The sequence below is a fragment of the Mixophyes fleayi genome, chromosome 9 (genome assembly GCF_038048845.1).
Source record: "Mixophyes fleayi isolate aMixFle1 chromosome 9, aMixFle1.hap1, whole genome shotgun sequence".
NCBI classification, from domain to species: domain Eukaryota; kingdom Metazoa; phylum Chordata; class Amphibia; order Anura; family Limnodynastidae; genus Mixophyes; species Mixophyes fleayi.
Window position 1 is genome coordinate 22,106,168 of NC_134410.1, and position 18,828 is coordinate 22,124,995.

General features: G+C 43.6%; 2 protein-coding genes across 7 annotated transcripts in view; one reads left to right on the forward strand and one right to left on the reverse strand.

Annotated features, from left to right (window-relative positions):
* Nucleotides 1-18,828, reverse strand: part of LOC142102190 (calpain-2 catalytic subunit-like) — a 113,728-nt gene that overhangs the window by 53,492 nt on the left and 41,408 nt on the right. For 5 of the 6 annotated variants that reach the window (XM_075186896.1, XM_075186893.1, XM_075186895.1 and 2 more), the window contains one exon: nt 3,860-3,941. The gene's annotated coding sequence lies outside the window, so the exon portion shown is untranslated. The remainder of the gene's footprint in view (nt 1-3,859; nt 3,942-18,828) is intronic. The other variant, XM_075186894.1, reaches the window with a different exon arrangement.
* EHD2 (EH domain containing 2) overlaps nt 4,731-18,828 on the forward strand; it is a 32,391-nt gene continuing 18,293 nt past the window's right edge. Inside the window, exons 1-2 of the mRNA XM_075186888.1 lie at nt 4,731-5,521; nt 9,402-9,499. Of these exons, the coding sequence (XP_075042989.1) occupies nt 5,118-5,521; nt 9,402-9,499 (502 nt within the window). The 5' untranslated portion in view covers nt 4,731-5,117. The remainder of the gene's footprint in view (nt 5,522-9,401; nt 9,500-18,828) is intronic.

The window sequence follows — 18,828 nt, forward strand, 5'->3', positions numbered from 1 at the left end:
TTAGCACTTGACTATTGAGGGAGAGTGTGTGTGCGCTGCGAACATGTGTTACTCCACCTATTAATCCTAGAAGTTATAAGCTCTGCGTGGGCTGTCTTGTCACGCCTTTACTGTACATTGCCTACATGCATAATATGCAACAAGCAACAAGGAGAAGATGAATGTGGGACTGGGGCATGAAGGGCCCACAGAGGGAATACAATGGTAGAGGCCCACCAGAGGGGGTGTAGCCAGCCACTGAAGAGGAGTAGCCAAACTACTAGAGGGGAGTGGCAAGCCCAAGAAGGACAGAGATAGCACCATAGTGTAGTATATAAAGAATGCACTGTGTATATAAAGAGTACACAGTCTTGACCTGCCCCTTAGATTAGGCAGAACAGTCACCAACAATCGGGATTGTCCTACTAGAATTAGAACAGAATCAGACTCTCCTGCTCTCTCTCTCCTACCTGTTCTTGTCACTTTCACCACTTGTGGCTGTTGGTTTCTTTAGTTGCAGCTTGTCTGGATCCTGAAATATTGGGGGCCCTATTTGAAAAAAAAATGGGCACATTTAGAAAATGCCAGCCAACCCAGGCGTTAAATCAATAGCACCCACGATTAATAATTAGGCCTTCCTCCAGCCCAAACATTAAAATAATAGTATTCCCTTTTAATAAAGAGATCTATATCTCTCCAACCAAATCCAACATTAAAGTAATAGTATTCCCATTTAATAAATAAACCAATTTCCCTCCCTCCAGACAGCCCCAGCAATAAATTAATAGCATTTACGTTTAATAAATATACCTATTTCTCGCTACAATCAATGCCCTTAAATAATTCATATTCACGTTTAAAAAAATAACCTCATTCTTCCCAAACTCACCCCCACATTCAATTAATAGCCCCCAAACCACCCCGTCTTAATGTAATCGGCGCCACCATTAAATTAAATTGCCCACCATCACCCCACAAACAAAAGAGCACCCATTAATTAGCCACCACCTACCACACACACACTACATTGCCACAAGCCCCCTGTGCTATCACACACACACATTACATTGCCACAAGCCCCCTGTGCCATCACACACACACACACATTACATTGCCACAAGCCCCCTGTGCCATCACACACACACACACATTACATTGCCACGAGCCCCCTGTGCCATCACACACACACATTACATTGCCACAAGCCCCCTGTGCCATCACACACACACACACATTACATTGCCACAAGCTCCCTGTGCCATCACACACACACACACACATTACATTGTCACAAGCTTCCTGTGCCATCACACACACACACACACTACATTGCCACAAGCCCCATGTGCCATCACACACACACACATTACATTGTCACAAGCCCCCTGTGTCATCACACACACACACACACACATTACATTGCCACAAGCTCCCTGTGCCATCACACACACACACACACACACACACATTACATTGTCACAAGCCCCCTGTGTCATCACACACACACACACACATTACATTGCCACAAGCCCCCTGTGTCATCACACACACACACACACACATTACATTGCCACAAGCTTCCTGTGCCATCACACACACACACACACTACATTGCCACAAGCCCCATGTGCCATCACACACACACACACACTACATTGCCACAAGCCCCCTGTGCCATCACACACACACACTACATTGCCACAAGCCCCCTGTGCCATCACACACACACACTACATTGCCACAAGCCCCCTGTGCCATCACACACACACACACTACCTTGTCGCAAGCTTCCTGTGCCATCACACACACACACTACATTGCCACAAGCCCCTGTGACATCAAACACACACACACACACACACACTACATTGTCACACTCTGCCATCACACACACACACACACACACACACACACACACACATTACATTGTCACAAGCTTCCTGTGCCATCACACACACACATTACATTTCCACAAGCCCCCTGTACCATTACACACACACACACACACACACATACACTATATTGCCACAAGCCCCCTGTGCCATCACACACACACACACACACACATTACATTGTCACAAGCTTCCTGTGCCATCACACACACACACACATTACATTGCCACAAGCCCCATGTGCCATTACACACACACACTACATTGTCACAAGCCCATTGTGGCATGACACACACACCACATTGCCACAAGTCCACTTTGCCATCACACACACACTACAATGTCACAAGCCCATTGTGCCATCACACACACACACTACATTGCCACAAGACCCTGTGCCATCACACACACATTACTGTGCTACTTCATCATCACCACGTCATGCCTCCTTATGATCACACTTTGACCTCTTATGATCACCACGCTGTGCCCCCTTATGATCACAATGCGCCCTCCATGCTGCTTTCCTCCCCTTCACCTGACCCCCCTTCATCACACTGTGCTATGCTGCTCCCCCCCTTCATCACTCTGTGCCATGCTGCTCCCCCCCCCTTCATCACTCTGTGCCATGCTGCTCCCCCCTTCATCACTCTGTGCCATGCTGCACCCCCATCTTCATCACACTGTGCCATGCTGCTCCCCCCTTCATCACTCTGTGCCATGCTGCTCCCCCCTTCATCACTCTGTGCCATTCTGCTTTCTCCCCCTTCATCACTCTGTGCCATTCTGCTTTCTCCCCCTTCATCACTCTGTGCCATTCTGATTCCCCTCTTCTTCACCACTGTGCCTTTCTGCCCCCCTTCTTCATCACTCTGTGCCTTTCTGCCCCCCCCCTTCTCATCACTATGTGCCATGCTGCTTTGCTCCCCTTGCCTCCATTCCTTTACTTACCTTCCTATTGGCTTCTTTCATCTCTTTTGTTCTCTTCTTGTATTCTGTCTTCTTTCTTGCATTTTGGCTTTCCTCTGCGCCGCTCCTCGCTGAATGTCGGGCATGATGACATCACACCTGACATTTAGTCCGAACATTGCAGGGAGGAGGGGCGCCGACGCCAAGATGAGGTAAGTATTTTTTTTTTAAAAAGTACCCTGCTCCCCCCACCAATGAAGGGGACGGAGCTATCAGGCGTTGGAGCCCACCGGGAATACCCTGGCTCCCCAGTGGACCAGTCTGACCCCTGAGTGGGGGTGACGGGAGTAATGTGATCAGCAACAGGTCAGTATAAGGGTGAAAAGAAGAATGAGCACAATTTAGGAAAGTAACTAGTGTGAATAAGGGGGCTATTTATGAAGATTGATTATGATTATGAGGGAGAAGGGGTTAAAGATCTCAATGGACCCTTAATGGAGTTAATTATGATGAAAGGGTTCTTTTGATCAGACTGAGGGAGGCTATGAGGGGGTTACTGAAAATGAAAGGAATTAATTGTTGATGTAGGGGTTAATTTAATAACGGGTATGAGGTAGTTAATTATTATAAGGGGGTTACCGATATTGAATGGTGTTGTTCTGATGCTGAAGAAGTTAATAATTTTGAGGAGGGATTCAATAATAATTATGGGAATTATATTGTGTGGTGGTCACAAAATTGCTCTTTGCATTACATGGCAGTCACAAGAATGCTCTCTGTATTGTATGGTGGTCACAAGAATGCTCTCTGTATTGTGCTGTGTTGCAGTCACAAGAATGCTCTCTGTATAGTACTGTAGTTTATATATATATATATATATATATATATATCAATAATACTGGCCAAATTGTCATTCAAAGCAATATAATACCTGCTTTGTCTTGCAATACATTTTGTGTAGGGCGTATTTTCATTTAATTCAAACAGTTACACATTTGTACAATAGTTCACCTAAGTTAAGGAACAGGTGGAGGACATACATGTGACAAAATAATAGTAAAGAGTCTGATTTAACTTACATGTTTTGAAGTGGTTTAAAAAAAATCTTTTCCACAGCAAGCAGCAGCCTGACAGGATGTGACTGCAATCAAAACAGAGCACCTGCAATGAAGATCTGATTTAATTGTATTATCAATTATCAGCCCCCAATAAAGGTTTTATTTAAAAGTTTTATTTTGATAACTTCCAATGTTTAAGCTGATACATTTATTTCCTTTACAACATTGTAAAACTCGTGACTGATGTCATGACTTATGTTTGTACAGAATGCTTCTAATAAAAAAACAAACAAACAAAAAAACCACAGAGCACCTGCAACAAACTCCCTTTTAAAGGCAAGGTGGGGGTGTCATCTATCCATCAAGTTATGGCTGTGGGAGAAGTGTAAACTATTTAAACCTGTCTGTTTCATTGCTCAGTTGTGACCGCTGTAAGTTAGTGGCCGGTGCCTAGGGAGTTGGTTTCTGTCTATCAAGCGTAAGGGTCACAAGAAAGAGTGTGGAACTCTATGCTGCCAATTTACTTTACCATCCTAACAATAAAAGCAAGATATTTGTGTATGCATCACCTGAAGTGTGCTTGTATCACACCTCTCGTTTTACACTCCTTCCTGGATTTGAGATAAATAGATGTTTAACTGTAAGAAAACAGAAATAACCCTTCTCCTTCAATCTCCGTCTGCTTTGATATGTTCAGCTCTCTGCACCTTTTCACCACTAGGTGGCATAACAGAAGCATGTTACGCAGCATGACAGTTCCAGCAGTACTGTAAATTCCTATGGTGGGGTGGGCACCCAGGGACTGGGATGGAGAGAGCACACCTCCCTCCAAACTTATACATTCTCTCTTGTTTAATACAGCTGTTTTCCACACTGATTTTTTTTTTTTTTTACTTAACATTAAGTTGGAAACTTGGGAGTAGTAAGTTGCCCCCAGTCCCTCTTTTTAGTTGACCTATTAACCCATTGTATAGAAATGTTAAGGTGGTCCTGAATTCCCCACCCTCCTATTCCCTCCTTCGCACACACCCTGTTCCTGCCTGCCCTTTTTTTCCAGTGCTTCGGTTATGTTTTGGGATAGACTTTGGGCTCTGCTTCAGACTGACATCACAAGACAAGAGGAGAAGCACAGACCTGGTAAGAGGACCAGACAGTACAGAAATCACCAAGAAAGAAGAATCTCCTGTTAATATCACATAAAGCTGCTGGGTGCGGCCAATACAGAAAACTCTGAGATAAAACTTCAGCTCTCCCTGTTCTGTCGCCTCAAACTGTGAAGATGTTCACCTGGATGAAGAAGAATGAGAAGCACAAAAAGACCCCAGAAGTCATCCACACGGTGACTGAGGGTCTGAAAGACCTGTATAAGAAGAAGCTGAAGCCGGTGGAAGATTACTACAAATTCCACGATTTCCATTCTCCGTCACTGGAGGATGCGGACTTTGACAACAAGCCGATGGTGCTGGTCATGGGCCAGTACTCCACCGGGAAGACCACCTTTATTAAGTATCTCCTGGAGCAGGACATCCCCGGCAGTCGGATTGGACCCGAGCCCACCACCGACTCATTTATTGCTGTAATGCATGGAGAAACTGAGGGGGTCATCCCGGGCAATGCACTCATGGTGGACCCCAATAAACCCTTCCGCAAGCTCAACCCTTTCGGAAACACTTTTCTGAACAGGTGAGTGCAGACGGTACATCAATATGCAACAGGAGAGTGCACAGGGTATATCAATATACAACAGGAGAGTGCATAGGGTATATCAATATACAACAGGAGAGTGCATAGGGTATATCAATATACAACAGGAGTGTGCATAGGGTATATCAATATACAACAGGAGAGTGCATAGGGTATATCAATATACAACAGGAGTGTGCATAGGGTATATCAATATACAACAGGAGTGTGCATAGGGTATATCAATATACAACAGGAGAGTGCATAGGGTATATCAATATACAACAGGAGTGTGCATAGGGTATATCAATATACAACAGGAGAGTGCATAGGGTATATCAATATACAACAGGAGAGTGCATAGGGTATATCAATATACAACAGGAGTGTGCATAGGGTATATCAATATACAACAGGAGAGTGCATAGGGTATATCAATATACAACAGGAGTGTGCATAGGGTATATCAATATACAACAGGAGTGTGCATAGGGTATATCAATATACAACAGGAGTGTGCATAGGGTATATCAATATACAACAGGAGAGTGCATAGGGTATATCAATATACAACAGGAGTGTGCATAGGGTATATCAATATACAACAGGTGAGTGCGGTTCTGGGCACACACTAGAGCTATGACACATACTTACAGACATGAGGGTGCAGGTCCACCAATTTAAACAAGTGATAATGGGGCAGCAATATCTGCCCCGATACTGCTTTCTGTAATCACTTACGTGAATGTAATTTAAGCTACTTATAGAGGCGTCCTCCAGTATAGTGGGATAGATCCTACCTGGAGGGGTGTTTGGGGCAAAGACACTTATTTGACCACTTGGCAAACGCCCTTTGGATATATACATCCTGGTACATTCTGCCACTTACTTTTTGCCATTTTTTAATTGTATAATGCCTATAAATGAACAAGATACTTCATCATGAAGACAAAACAAAGATCGGTCCTATATCAATAAAGCAAAGAAAATATATAACATTTGTCTGATCAAGAGGTGGAAACCTTCCAGTCATGGAAGAGGTTAAGCAGATGAATTTGGTTCAGTAAACTTATCCACATAAGCTAAGTGTGGGTAGGTGTGAACACGATGTCCACATAGATATAAGACATAGAGAAGGAAAGTGTCTGGAGAAAATTAAACAACTACATTGAGTGTGGCAGGCTGAGGGAGTGGTGTGTATACAGATGAAGTTGTGAATAGATATAATGATTGCAGACCAGCGATGCTGCAGCGTAATTTCCCACTGGTCAAAGTTTGCAGCAGAAGGGCCCAGTTTGCAGAGGTGGGAAGGTCCAGCATATTTTCTTAGACTTGTTTGCAGAATTTATAGTCTGATTTAGAGTTGTGCAGAAATGCATCTGTGCAACGTAAAGATGCATCATGGTGCAAAATGGACACACTGCACATGCGCACAGCTCATGCCCATGTTTAGAGCAGCACTTATCTTGCACTTGTGCTTGGGGAACCTGATCAGGGGTGTTAGCAGTCAAGTGCAGTACCGTAGGGCTGTGCAGGCACGCCTCTTTGAGATGCTTATTATTTTTTGTTACACAAAACTTGAGATACGTTAGCTAGGGGGCATAAAGTTTTAGATTGAGGTTTATGATGTTGATTGTCGGATCTATGCGCTATATTTATTGCTGCACATATCATAAAATGTGTGCAACTAAAGACACGGTGTTGAACATGGAAGTGTGGTGACATGTCTTTGCTCATCTTTACGTTCAACGCCAAATCAGGCTGTATAACTGAAGCTAGGACGAAGACAGTAAATCATTCTGCTGCCTGGTGTCACTGGGGTAGGACTGGGAACATTAAATGCCAAATTCTGCCAGGAAATCTTACACAATGGCATGGCCAAACGCAGAATAGGGTGAATATTTCACAGAACAGCTTTCAAAATTCCGCTCTACCAATCAAATTAAAATCTAATAATTATTTTAGTTTATTTATATAGCGTCCAATATATTACCAAGCACTGTACAGTGGATATGTAGTCATTAACATCAGTCCCTGCCCCATTGGAGCTTACAATCTAAATAATAAAGATATGGTTAGGTAGATATAGTGTGGTACGTCAGCACAGAGACTGGAATGTAGAACAAGCAGGTGGTATGTAGGAGAGCTAGTAGAGATGTCTCAGATAAGTACAGGGTTACTAGGTCAGACACATATAATACACATACTGCACATCATAATTACATATGGGATAATGAATTCCGTCTTGTAACTTATAAGGATGTTATAAGTCACTGAGGGGTTCCTTGACCATATAAAGGATCTCAGAGGTGACTTTTAATATACGTAATAATTTACAGTAGGGGGTACATCATTACTTATAATACACAAGTGTCCTTAAGTTATAACATAAGTACCGTATTTCCCCAAGTATAAGGCGCACCCATGTATAAGACGCATCTTCATTTTGGCCCCTAAATTTTAAAAAAATATATATTACGGTAGCTGTCAAAAATGCAATCGCAAAGCTACCCCCCCCCCCACCCGCTACCACTGTACCTCTGTCCCCCTCCTGCGTGATCTCCGCTGCACTGTGCCTGGCCCCCTGCTCCTGGATCCCCGCTTGCACTGTGCCTGGCACCTTCCTCCGTGATCTCCGCTGCACTGTGCCTGGCCCCCTGCTCCTGGATTCCCGCTTGCACTGTGCCTGGCACCTTCCTCCGTGATCTCCGCTGCACTGTGCCTGGCCCCCTGCTCCTGGATTCCCGCTTGCACTGTGCCTGGCACCTTCCTCCGTGATCTCCGCTGCACTGTGCCTGGCCCCCTGCTCCTGGATCCCCGCTTGCACTGTGCCTGGCACCTTCCTCCGTGATCTCCGCTGCACTGTGCCTGGCCCCCTGCTCCTGGATCCCCGCTTGCACTGTGCCTGGCACCTTCCTCCGTGATCCCCGCTGCCACTGTAACACTGGCCCGCTCCCCCTCGATCCGCCCCGCTGTCACTGAACACTGCCCCCCCCCCTGCATCCCCGCTACCCCTGTATAAGACGCACCCAGGTTTTATACCCAAAATTTTGGGGGAAAAGGTGCGTCTTATACATGGGGAAATACGGTACTAACCAACTATAACTACATTACTGTAAATAATACAGATATTATTTACAGCAAATCATACATATATTAGCATCACTTATAGAGACATGTCAGTGATCAGAGCACACAGCAAGACATGGTGTAAGGGGGATCAGGCTGCAATGCTCCCCCCTCCTCCCATGCACACACCTCTGGACATTTCCTAGTATGACAGGATCCAGTGTATTATTAGTTTGTCACTGTTTATGTTTGGTGGGAACAGTTTCCTTAGACACATAGGTACTTAAAGTGGTTTATAAACATTAAGTTCTGGATGATCCCAGCATCCTCTCTGCTAAGCGTCCTCCTAAAGGGATCTGTTGATAAGATCATTGTGTTTTGGAACATCACTTTTGACTTATTACATAACATGGTGCAGAGAGATGATATGCTACCACCAATAGCAACCAAGCATCAGCTATTATCAGTATAGTACAGTAAGGGTAATGAAAGCCAATCTGATTGGTTGCAGCACTTGTTCTACTTTTATTAAATAAGCCCCTTAGTAACGTGTGCACAGATGTGCAGGAACCAATCAGATGTTAGCAGTCATTGTCTAAACTATGCAGTAAAATGACAGCTATAATCGGATGGCTAAGCTCTGGGTTATCGCACCATCTCATCATATAAGAAGCTATACCTCTGCAGCTATATGTATTTTTATCCCTATTCTTATTTACCTGCTCTCCAGCATCTGCTCGTCCTCCATTTCCCATCCTCCTCCTTTCCATTCTACACCAGGTGTTTAACCTCCACTCTCCTCTCTCCACAGGTTCATGTGTGCCCAGCTGCCCAACAAAGTCTTGGAAAGCATCAGCTTAATAGACACTCCTGGCATCCTGTCTGGGGCCAAGCAGCGGGTGAGCAGAGGTGAGTGTCCTGCACTGGACGGGGGAAGCCCACTCACTCAATTTTCATACATCATAATGATACTTTATTTTGTTGTATCATAAGAGGTAACTATAGGTTAAATAAATCTATGAGATGAAGACAACAGTGAAGAAAACCAAATTCTTCAGGTGTGATACTTTCATCCTACCCCAAATCCTTTATGTTCTGCATCTAATCATTCCAGAGGTTTACACAGTACAGTAAGTCCAGTGTGCAGAAACTATTTGTTCCAGGTGTATAGGGTCATGCATACTAGACACTTCATGCATCAAAACAGCATTCTGTCATTCTATCAGGCTCTAGCCTGGTAGATATTCAGGTGAGCTCCTAGCCTGTCTGGTAATCAGGTGAGCTCCTAACCTGTCTGGTAATCAGGTGAGCTCCTAGCCTGTCTGCTAATCGGGTGAGCTCCTAGCCTGTCTGCTAATCAGGTGAGCCTCCTAGCCTGTCAGGTAATCAGGTGAGCTCCTAACCTGTCTGGTAATCAGGTGAGCTCCTAACCTGTCTGGTAATCAGGTGAGCTCCTAGCCTGTCTGCTAATCAGGTGAGCCTCCTAGCCTGTCAGGTAATCAGGTAAACTCCTAGCCTGTCTGCTAATCAGGTGAGCTCCTAGCCTAGCAGGTAATCAGGTGAGCTCCTAGCCTGTCAGGTAATCAGGTAAACTCCTAGCCTGTCTGCTAATCAGGTGAGCTCCTAGCCTAGCAGGTAATCAGGTGAGCTCCTAGCATGTCAGGTAATCAGGTGAGCTCCTAACCTGTCTGGTAATCAGATGAGCTCCTAACCTGTCTGGTAATCAGGTGAGCTCCTAGCCTGTCTGCTAATCAGGTGAGCCTCCTAGCCTGTCAGGTAATCAGGTAAACTCCTAGCCTGTCTGCTAATCAGGTGAGCTCCTAGCCTAGCAGGTAATCAGGTGAGCTCCTAGCATGTCAGGTAATCAGATGAGCTCCTAGCCTGTCAGGTAATCAGGTGAGCTCCTAACCTGGCAGGTAATCAGGTGAGCTCCTAGCCTGTCAGGTAATCAGGTGAGCTCCTAGCCTAGCAGTTAATCATGTGAGCTCCTAACCTGGCAGGTAATCAGGTGAGATCCTAGCCTGTCTGGTAATCAACTGAGTTTCTAGCCTGATAGGTAATCAGATAAGACTCTAGCCTGGCATGTAATCAGGGGATCTTCTAGCCTGGCAGGTAATCAGGTGAGCTCCTAGCCTGTCTGATAATCTGGGGCCTGATTCATTAAGGATCTTAATTTAAGAAACTTCTTATTTCAGTCTCCTGGCCAAAACCATGTTACAATGCAAGGGGTGCAAATTAGTGTTCTGTTTTGCACATAAGTTAAATACTGACTGTTTTTCATGTAGCACACAAATATCAACTTTAAATTTCAGTGTACAAATAAGCTATCAAGTATTTGTTCCAAAGTAAATGTCAAAATATTCATCTTGTATGAATGTTGTAAATAAACATTCAGACCCCCCAAAGTTTCCAAAGCACAACATTTTTCTTTAAAAATAAAAAAATAAATAAAAATAGTGTAATAATATAGTTGAAGCTCACAATAAGGATTGTACTCACAGATTTAGTAGAATGTATATGCCTATAAAATGCTCTGGGCCTTTTCCCCTTCATTAAGGGAGTGGAAAACTTTTAAACTGAATTCATTTGAATTAACAATTTTTTTCCTTTTTTTTGCATTTATATTTCAGTGATTGCTTAGCAAGCATTTTGTATTTCACAAAGACCATTGTATCTTTTTTTTTTTTAATGAATAAAATTTTTATTGGATTTTTCAAGGTTTTTCAAAAGGGGTACAGAAGAAAAAAAAAGGGGGAAAGGGTACATAAGGGGGATGGAACACATACACAATATCCTTGAGAAAAAATACAGCATCAAGATCAAATGCAATTGACTATACGTTGTGTACATTCGGCTTGATTAATACTTTACAGACCATTGTATCTTTTATATTTTACAATGATTTACGCTTGTGATGTAACTGTTGTATATTATGATGGAAATTGATTGAGATTGATAGTTTTAGGTTGAAAAAACAACTCTGTTACACGGTAGACATTTATTTCATGATTACAGGCCACAGTTATTAGTGTTATTAATGGACTGTGAGATTATAGCAATGAGGCAAATTAGCTAATGCAAGTTACATAACTGAATTACGTTATTATACAGCCATGAGATGTTAGTATCTGTATTTGCTTCTATTTTAGTGCTTTGTATAGACACAACTACAGCTAGAAAGAAGTATGAAGTACGCCCTGAGTTCAGACAGTCCATCTCGCATTCTGCATTACTCGGAATTGTTTAGTTGATGTTAAGTAGGTAGTTTGGAACACAGGGATAGGTGACTTCTAGGAAGAATTGTCCACTGAGCCAGGTCAGACACAGTGCAGTGCAGTATGTCCCATCCTGTGTTTTTTGGAGAAGGGAAGGGCAAAGGGCAGCAGGAATTTGCACCCATTAACTGATCTAAACATAATCCGCTATTGTTTATGGAAATATCCCCTCTAGTTAGGAGTGGTTACAGCTCTGGCTCGGTGCCTCCTGGCTCCGGTGTATAAACATCAAGTAATGGGAGCTGACAGCACTCTCCAGGCCCTGCAGGAGATAGGTTACCTCTTGGTATTATATAAGGATTGACAACTGTGTGTCCAAAAATATTTATATATCGAATAATAATATATTATATAATATTATGCATATATATAATATTTATATTGAGCTTGCCTACTCTCCCTGAATGTCCGGGAGGCTTCTGAATTTCGGGAAGTTCTCGAGGAAGAGCAGACACCCTCCCGGAACCCAGCAGAGGTGGGGCTTAATTATACGATTCACGTCATCAGGCTCCGACCAATATCCCCCCTCCTCCCACCCCAGTGCGTTATGCAATGCTGCAAATCTTGGCATTACATAGCAGGGGGGCGGGGCCACAGTGATGCAATAACATGACCACTCCCCTTCCCACCTGACCAGGAGATCCTAGGAGATAGATATATCATTTATGAAATGGGAGGGAATACATTAAACTTAGTGGTAGAGGAGTAGCCTGGCAATAATATATCAGATGTGAGGGGGGTTGGCTATGATACATACTCACATTTGGCAGGTGCAGTCTGGCACTGATACCTTATATAATGTGTGATGGGCCAGTCAGGCACTGATTATTTATAAATGTATATGGCACAAGAATACTCTGCAACACTTTATAATATGGGTGGAACACAGTGTTAAAGAAGACTGGGTACTAACACACAGACATAGAGGTAAGATGGCACTGTTTGTAAGCTTACAATCTATAGCCAGCCAGGCTGCAAGGGGAAAGGTGCTAAGATCCAGTCACACAGCTGGTTAAGTGGTCAGTAGTTTCTTTGAGTATATAAAGAAAATGAATGTACATTCTGAGTGAACTGTGTACAGCGGGGTTATCAGGTAGAATAAAAGGCGGCTCAGGAATTTGATAAGCTTGCCAGAAGAGGGAAGGGCAGCCTGGCACTGTTAGGCTATGTCATGTAATACAGGTAAGGGAGGGCAGCCTGGCACTGAAAGACTCTGTACTGTAATACAAGTAAGGGAGGGCATCCTGGCACTGTTAGCCTCTGTATTGCAATATATGTGAGGGATGGCAGCCTGGCACTGTTAGCGTCTGTCCTGTAATACAGGTAAGGGAGGATAGCCTGGCACTGTTAGGCTCTGTACTGTAATACAAGTAAGGGAGGGCAGCTTGGCACTGTTAGGCACTTTACTGTAATACATGCATGGGAGGACATCTTGGCATTCTTAGGCTCTGTACTGTAACACAGGTAAGGATGTCAGCCTGGCACTGTTAGGCTCTGTCCTGTAATACAGTTAGTGGAGGGCAGCCTGGCACTGTTAGCCTCTGTACTGTAATATATGTGAGCAGCACTGTGGCTTAGTGGTTAGCACTTCTACCTCACAGCACTGGGGTCATGAGTTAGATTCCATGGCCTTATCTGTGTGGAGTTTGTTTGTTCTCCCTGTGTTTACGTGGGTTTCCTCCGGGTGCTCCGGTTTCCTCCCACACTCCAAAAACATACTAGTAGGTTAATTTGCTGCTATTAAATTGCCCTTAGTCTCTCTGTCTGTGTGTGTGTGTGTATGTTAGGGTATTTAGACTGTAAGCTCCAATGGGGCAGGGACTGATGTGAATGAGTTCTCTGTACAGTACTGCGGAATTAGTGGCGCTATATAAATAAATGGTGATGATGATGATATGTGAGGGATGGCAGCCTGGCACTGTTAGGCTCTGTCCTGTAATACATGCATTGGAGGATAGCCTGGCACTGTTAGGCTATGTTCTGTAATACAGGTAAGGGAGGGCAATCTGGCACTGTTAGGCTCTGTACTGTAATACAGGTAAGGGAGGGCAGCCTGGCACTGTTAGGCTCTGTACTGTAATACAGGTAAGGGAGGGTAGCCTGGCACTGTTAGGCTCTGTCCTGTAATATAGGTAAGGGAGGGCAGCCTGGCACTGTTAGCCTCTGTCCTGTAAAACATGTAAGGGGCAGTCTGTTTCTGAATATACTGAAACACTTATAATTTCTTTCCATTTGTACAGACTCTGTTGCTATGTTTTTGCAATGCTGTGTTAAACATGAATTAAGGGTCTGTTTAGTATTTAGTGCCGGGTGATGCTGTGTAGCTGTCGCTGGTTAACTGTTCACATGCAGAATGATAATGAGGAGGGCATTTTGGGAAGGGGGTGGAAGGATAATGACAAAATGTTGGTGGTAAAGCCCAGCCGGTATTCTGTGCCTATACTACTCAATCTGCTGTCTGGATGGGAATTCCTTCCCTCCTCTGCACTGTGTATTGGGTTGTTGCTTAGGAGCAGCACAAACACGGGTGTTCCCCAAGAGGGGGGAAGAGACAGCAAAGAGCAGTAATTATAGTACTACTTTGCTGTGTCTTTGCTTGCTGCAGTACTTATAACCATTGCAGTCTGCATAGTTATAGTTCTATATCATGGTCCAGTGATCTGTCTTAGCAGAAGAATATCACCAAGCTGTGTCTATGAAAGGTATGATCTCAGCCAGAACATGGACACTACCCACAGGTTCCTTAGCATTTGCATACCAGTAAAAATGTCTTCTTATGCAAAGCCACAGAGCCGTAACAATGCCGCCCCCCTAGCCCTCAATTTTAACCAAATTAACCTAAAATATTCCTAAATTGCGCCCCCCTTCAGCGTTGCACCCTGGGCGGTCACCCCTGTCGCACAGCCCTAGTTACGGCCCTGCAGGGACGAGGTGCACTCTCATGCTTTCTGCGATTAAAGAGTATAAAAGCCTGATTTGTGTTATACTTGTCCCACTTTAATGCCCAAGCGACAAATCTTGGGTCAACGGTTGGCAGAACTCCATTGAGGGTGTGATTTAATGCATTTGATATGATCTAAGTGCAGCAAACACGAGCAAAGAGCTTCTCAATTCTGTAGGGTGCCAGTGCCTTAGAGTGCCACAGGGCAAGTAGTGTGATCATTTGGAACAGAATGTGTTTGTGCTTGTCACTTAGATGTACAGAATTCTCTGCCTAGGTCTCAGCCTCCTTCTCCGAGTCTCCCCTGGGCTTTGCTCCCTCCCATATCTAAATCTCCAAAAAAGGCTCTTGGTTGCATGGGTTTGCTGGAAAGTTTGAGTCCTGGAGAGGGAGAGGCAGCTGAGATCCAGGGGAAGGGAATAGGGGGAGGGGGGGAGGGGGGGGGGGAAGGTTTTGCAGCCAGCGAACAAAATAATTAAATCATATCCCATCTGTGAAGTGCGATTTCTTTTTCCACTAACAATAACACGTTCCCTTATCTCTCCCTGCCAGAGGGTACAGTGTATAACAATGCCAGGCCAGAACAGTGACAGGGGAGAAGGAGGTGCTTGGTCTTGTTACAGAGAGTACATCAGTGGATAATAATCCCTATATAAAGCTGACAGCCTATGAGCATAGAGTGTATACTACAGTACATAGGCTGTACATCATTGTATAATATGTGTACAGAATGTGCACTAGTGTATAATAATCTGAGTATAGAATCATCAGCATCATCAACATTTATTCATACTTGCCTTCTTTCGGAAGTTCTGTCCGGGAGAGGGGCGTGACTGGAGGGCGGGAGGGGGCAGGGCGTGGCCAAACGGGGGGGAATGACGCGATTCACTGAGAATCGCGTCATTTTGGGAAGGCAGTTGCGAGATGCAGGAGACTTGCCTGCTCTCCCAGGAGTCTGTGAGACCGACCCGAATTTCGGGAGTCTCCCGGACATTCCGGGAGAGTTGGCAAGTATGCATTTATTTATACAGCGCCAGCAGATTCCGTAGCGCTTTACATTAGAATGTGCACCAGTGTCTACTAACCGGAGAGTGTGCAAGCTAGTAAATGGTAAATTTTCAATATATATATATAATATATATTTGAAATCTATATATATTTATATATATAGTATACAGTGTACACTAAGGATAAGTAATGTCAGTAAGCACCCATGAGTAATAATCTGAACATAATACATACCTAGAAACAATAATAGCATCATGATCCAATCATACCCAGCAGCTCCTACCTCCCTTGCTCACATCAAAAAGGAGGCTGCATTAACACCATTTTGTCTCTAGAAAAGTAAAATGGCTGACAGTATGCCAAGTGGGATGTAGTGTATTGTCTCTGAATTATTACATCGCCCTCCCCTCCCCCAGGTTATACTTCTCACACCCACAAAGGGTGGGTTGAAATATAAGTAATGTGCGTGCTTTAAATCATATAAAAGGTGACTTATATTAAATAACAGTGTTACTCTCTTGTCATCACTGGTCTTGGGTCAAGAAGATTTATGTAACCCCAGAGCCCAGTGACAGAGGACGATGAGAGAATAACACTGTGATTTCAGATAAACCAGCTTTTATATGATTAATTACGCACATTAATTATATTTTGACCCATACTATGTTTGACATACTAAATCTTTGGTGCTCTCTCTCTCTCTCTCTCTCTTGTGTCCTTTCTGGTTTAGGACATGTTTAATTACATTTAAATAAACCTTTCACAGTTCTATCCTAGTTCTCAATTCATCATGGAATTATTTGTGTCCAGTTATCCATAAACTGTTTATATCTTTCCTAGCTGGCATTTCTGTTCCCGCAAACATGGTTCTTGCTCAAGTGGAATTATATAATAAAATTCAAACCAAGTATGTTATAAGTCGATGCGAGGGACAACTAGACGTACATGTGAAAGCGATAAGTCGGTGTTTTATACGGACTTGAATCAATCCTACAATACCAGCTTGAGCTGGAAGCTGCCTTGGTGATCTCTTGTAAAGTGGATGATATTGTGTATCTCTCAACAACTCCAACTTTGTCCCAATTAATGAACTATGCAAAGCGGTGGGCACAACAGAACAAATTATTGGCTTCATCATAATATGGGCGCGGCTGGATGCATCAGGGCGGGGTTTAATTGGATAGTAGGCAGGGCTTATTTTGTCCCAAATTTGCTTTTCAAAGGTGTCATACTGTGCTCTATATATGGAAAGCATAGAACATTTTGGGATGATGACATGTTCTCCAATTACTTCAATAACAAGAAATATTGTGAGACCATCAGTGTACAATAATTAAAACTGTGTAATTTAAAACAACTTGTAATTTTTTTGCAAATAGTTAAGTACTTTCTCAGTGTTCAATTGCTGAAACTTTGACCACGTTTTTAAACATATGGATAAGTTGCAACATGTATGTATAATTGTGAACAGCTTCAATAGAAAGAAATGGGGGGAAAAAAAATAACAAGAATTGTAAATTAAAAATAGGTCTGCTGTAGTACTGTTGCTAGGAGCTGTGGCTGATGCAATGCAGATGTTCACAGAAATATGTCAGATTCCCGGAGTGTAGACAGATAAAACTAGTGAATGATTTTCAGCATATTCAGCTGTGCTGACAACCATGGAGGAAAGTATGATGCTCTAAATATCTTTCTGTTGCAACAAAGATTTGCTTAACTTTAATCTATAATCACCACTGCACAGACTGACACAATTTACAAAACATAATCCCTATAACATTTGACCCACTGGACTGGATATTGTGAGCATGACATGGTCAAGTAATGAGATAATACCCTGTTCTCCTTGTTTTGGGAACATCATTGTAAGGTAGGGTCTCTTCTATTCAGCATTGAAGACCTACAAAGACAACCAAACTGTGAAAGTGAATAAGGCTGGGAAGACTTTTTAAAACTCCTCCCTAGTAACTATATGCAAATATCAACCTCCACCACCGTAGCTGTATAATATTAGGTAGGATACCGGTTGCAGAGGAAATGCAAACTCTTTAGTTAGCAAGATGTTTTCTCTGTATAGGAGCACAGGTTCTGTATATGCCTGAAACAAGCCTTATGTGCTAGCACCTAATTACTAGATCATTAGGCCATTCCCTGATGCAGATCTCCGCAGATGAAAAGGAAGAAAGTGAGCAGTGGTTGATAACTGAGCCTGTGGCTCATTGTGTAGAGGTTACACTGCTGCAACCCAGAGTTAGCAGTTTGAGTCCCACAGCACTAATTTACCCATGGGCATTGGTGGTGTCAGGTGGCATAAGAAACTTTGTGTCTGCTGCAGAAAAGTGACTGTGCTATTTTGACAAAATATTTGGACTTCAACCTGTGGCCCCTGCGGGCAGAGAAAGCAGTTTTGATGACATATGAGGCACCTGATGAGGGTGTATGGGTAAACTAGAGAAGGACTGAATTACTAAGGGCCCTGACAGGTGGTGATCACCACATCCCCTCCCTAGTACATGAGGTCCATACAAATGTCTAGTTACACCCCGCCTGGGTGCTAGAATTTATTTCAGACAGAAGTCCTATTTCAAGCATCATGAGTCATAACAGTAAGTTGTAGTACCCAGCATAGTGATTTTAATTAGGCAACATAATTTGTAGGCGCTACCCGTTAAACATTTTCATAAAAAATTGGCCGTGCGGCTGCTCTGGGGCGAGTGGTGAAGGAGGGATAATCGTCCATCCGCTCTGGAGGCCCCTCAGCTTTCCTGAGTTTGCACTGGGACTAGTGCATGCACACTGCATAGTGAAACCACTTTTGGGCTTACAGTTCCAGACCTGAACGCTCAAAAGGAGAGCGTCACTGCTAATGTGCCAGCCCCAGCACCTGTTATAAAGACCAAAGCAGGGGCCTCCATAGCGGATTGCCGTTCATCCTCCCAAACATGGCAAATGAGTGTTACAACCCTGGCACCTAAATTTGAGATGCATATTTCCACATTGTCACAAAAGAGGAG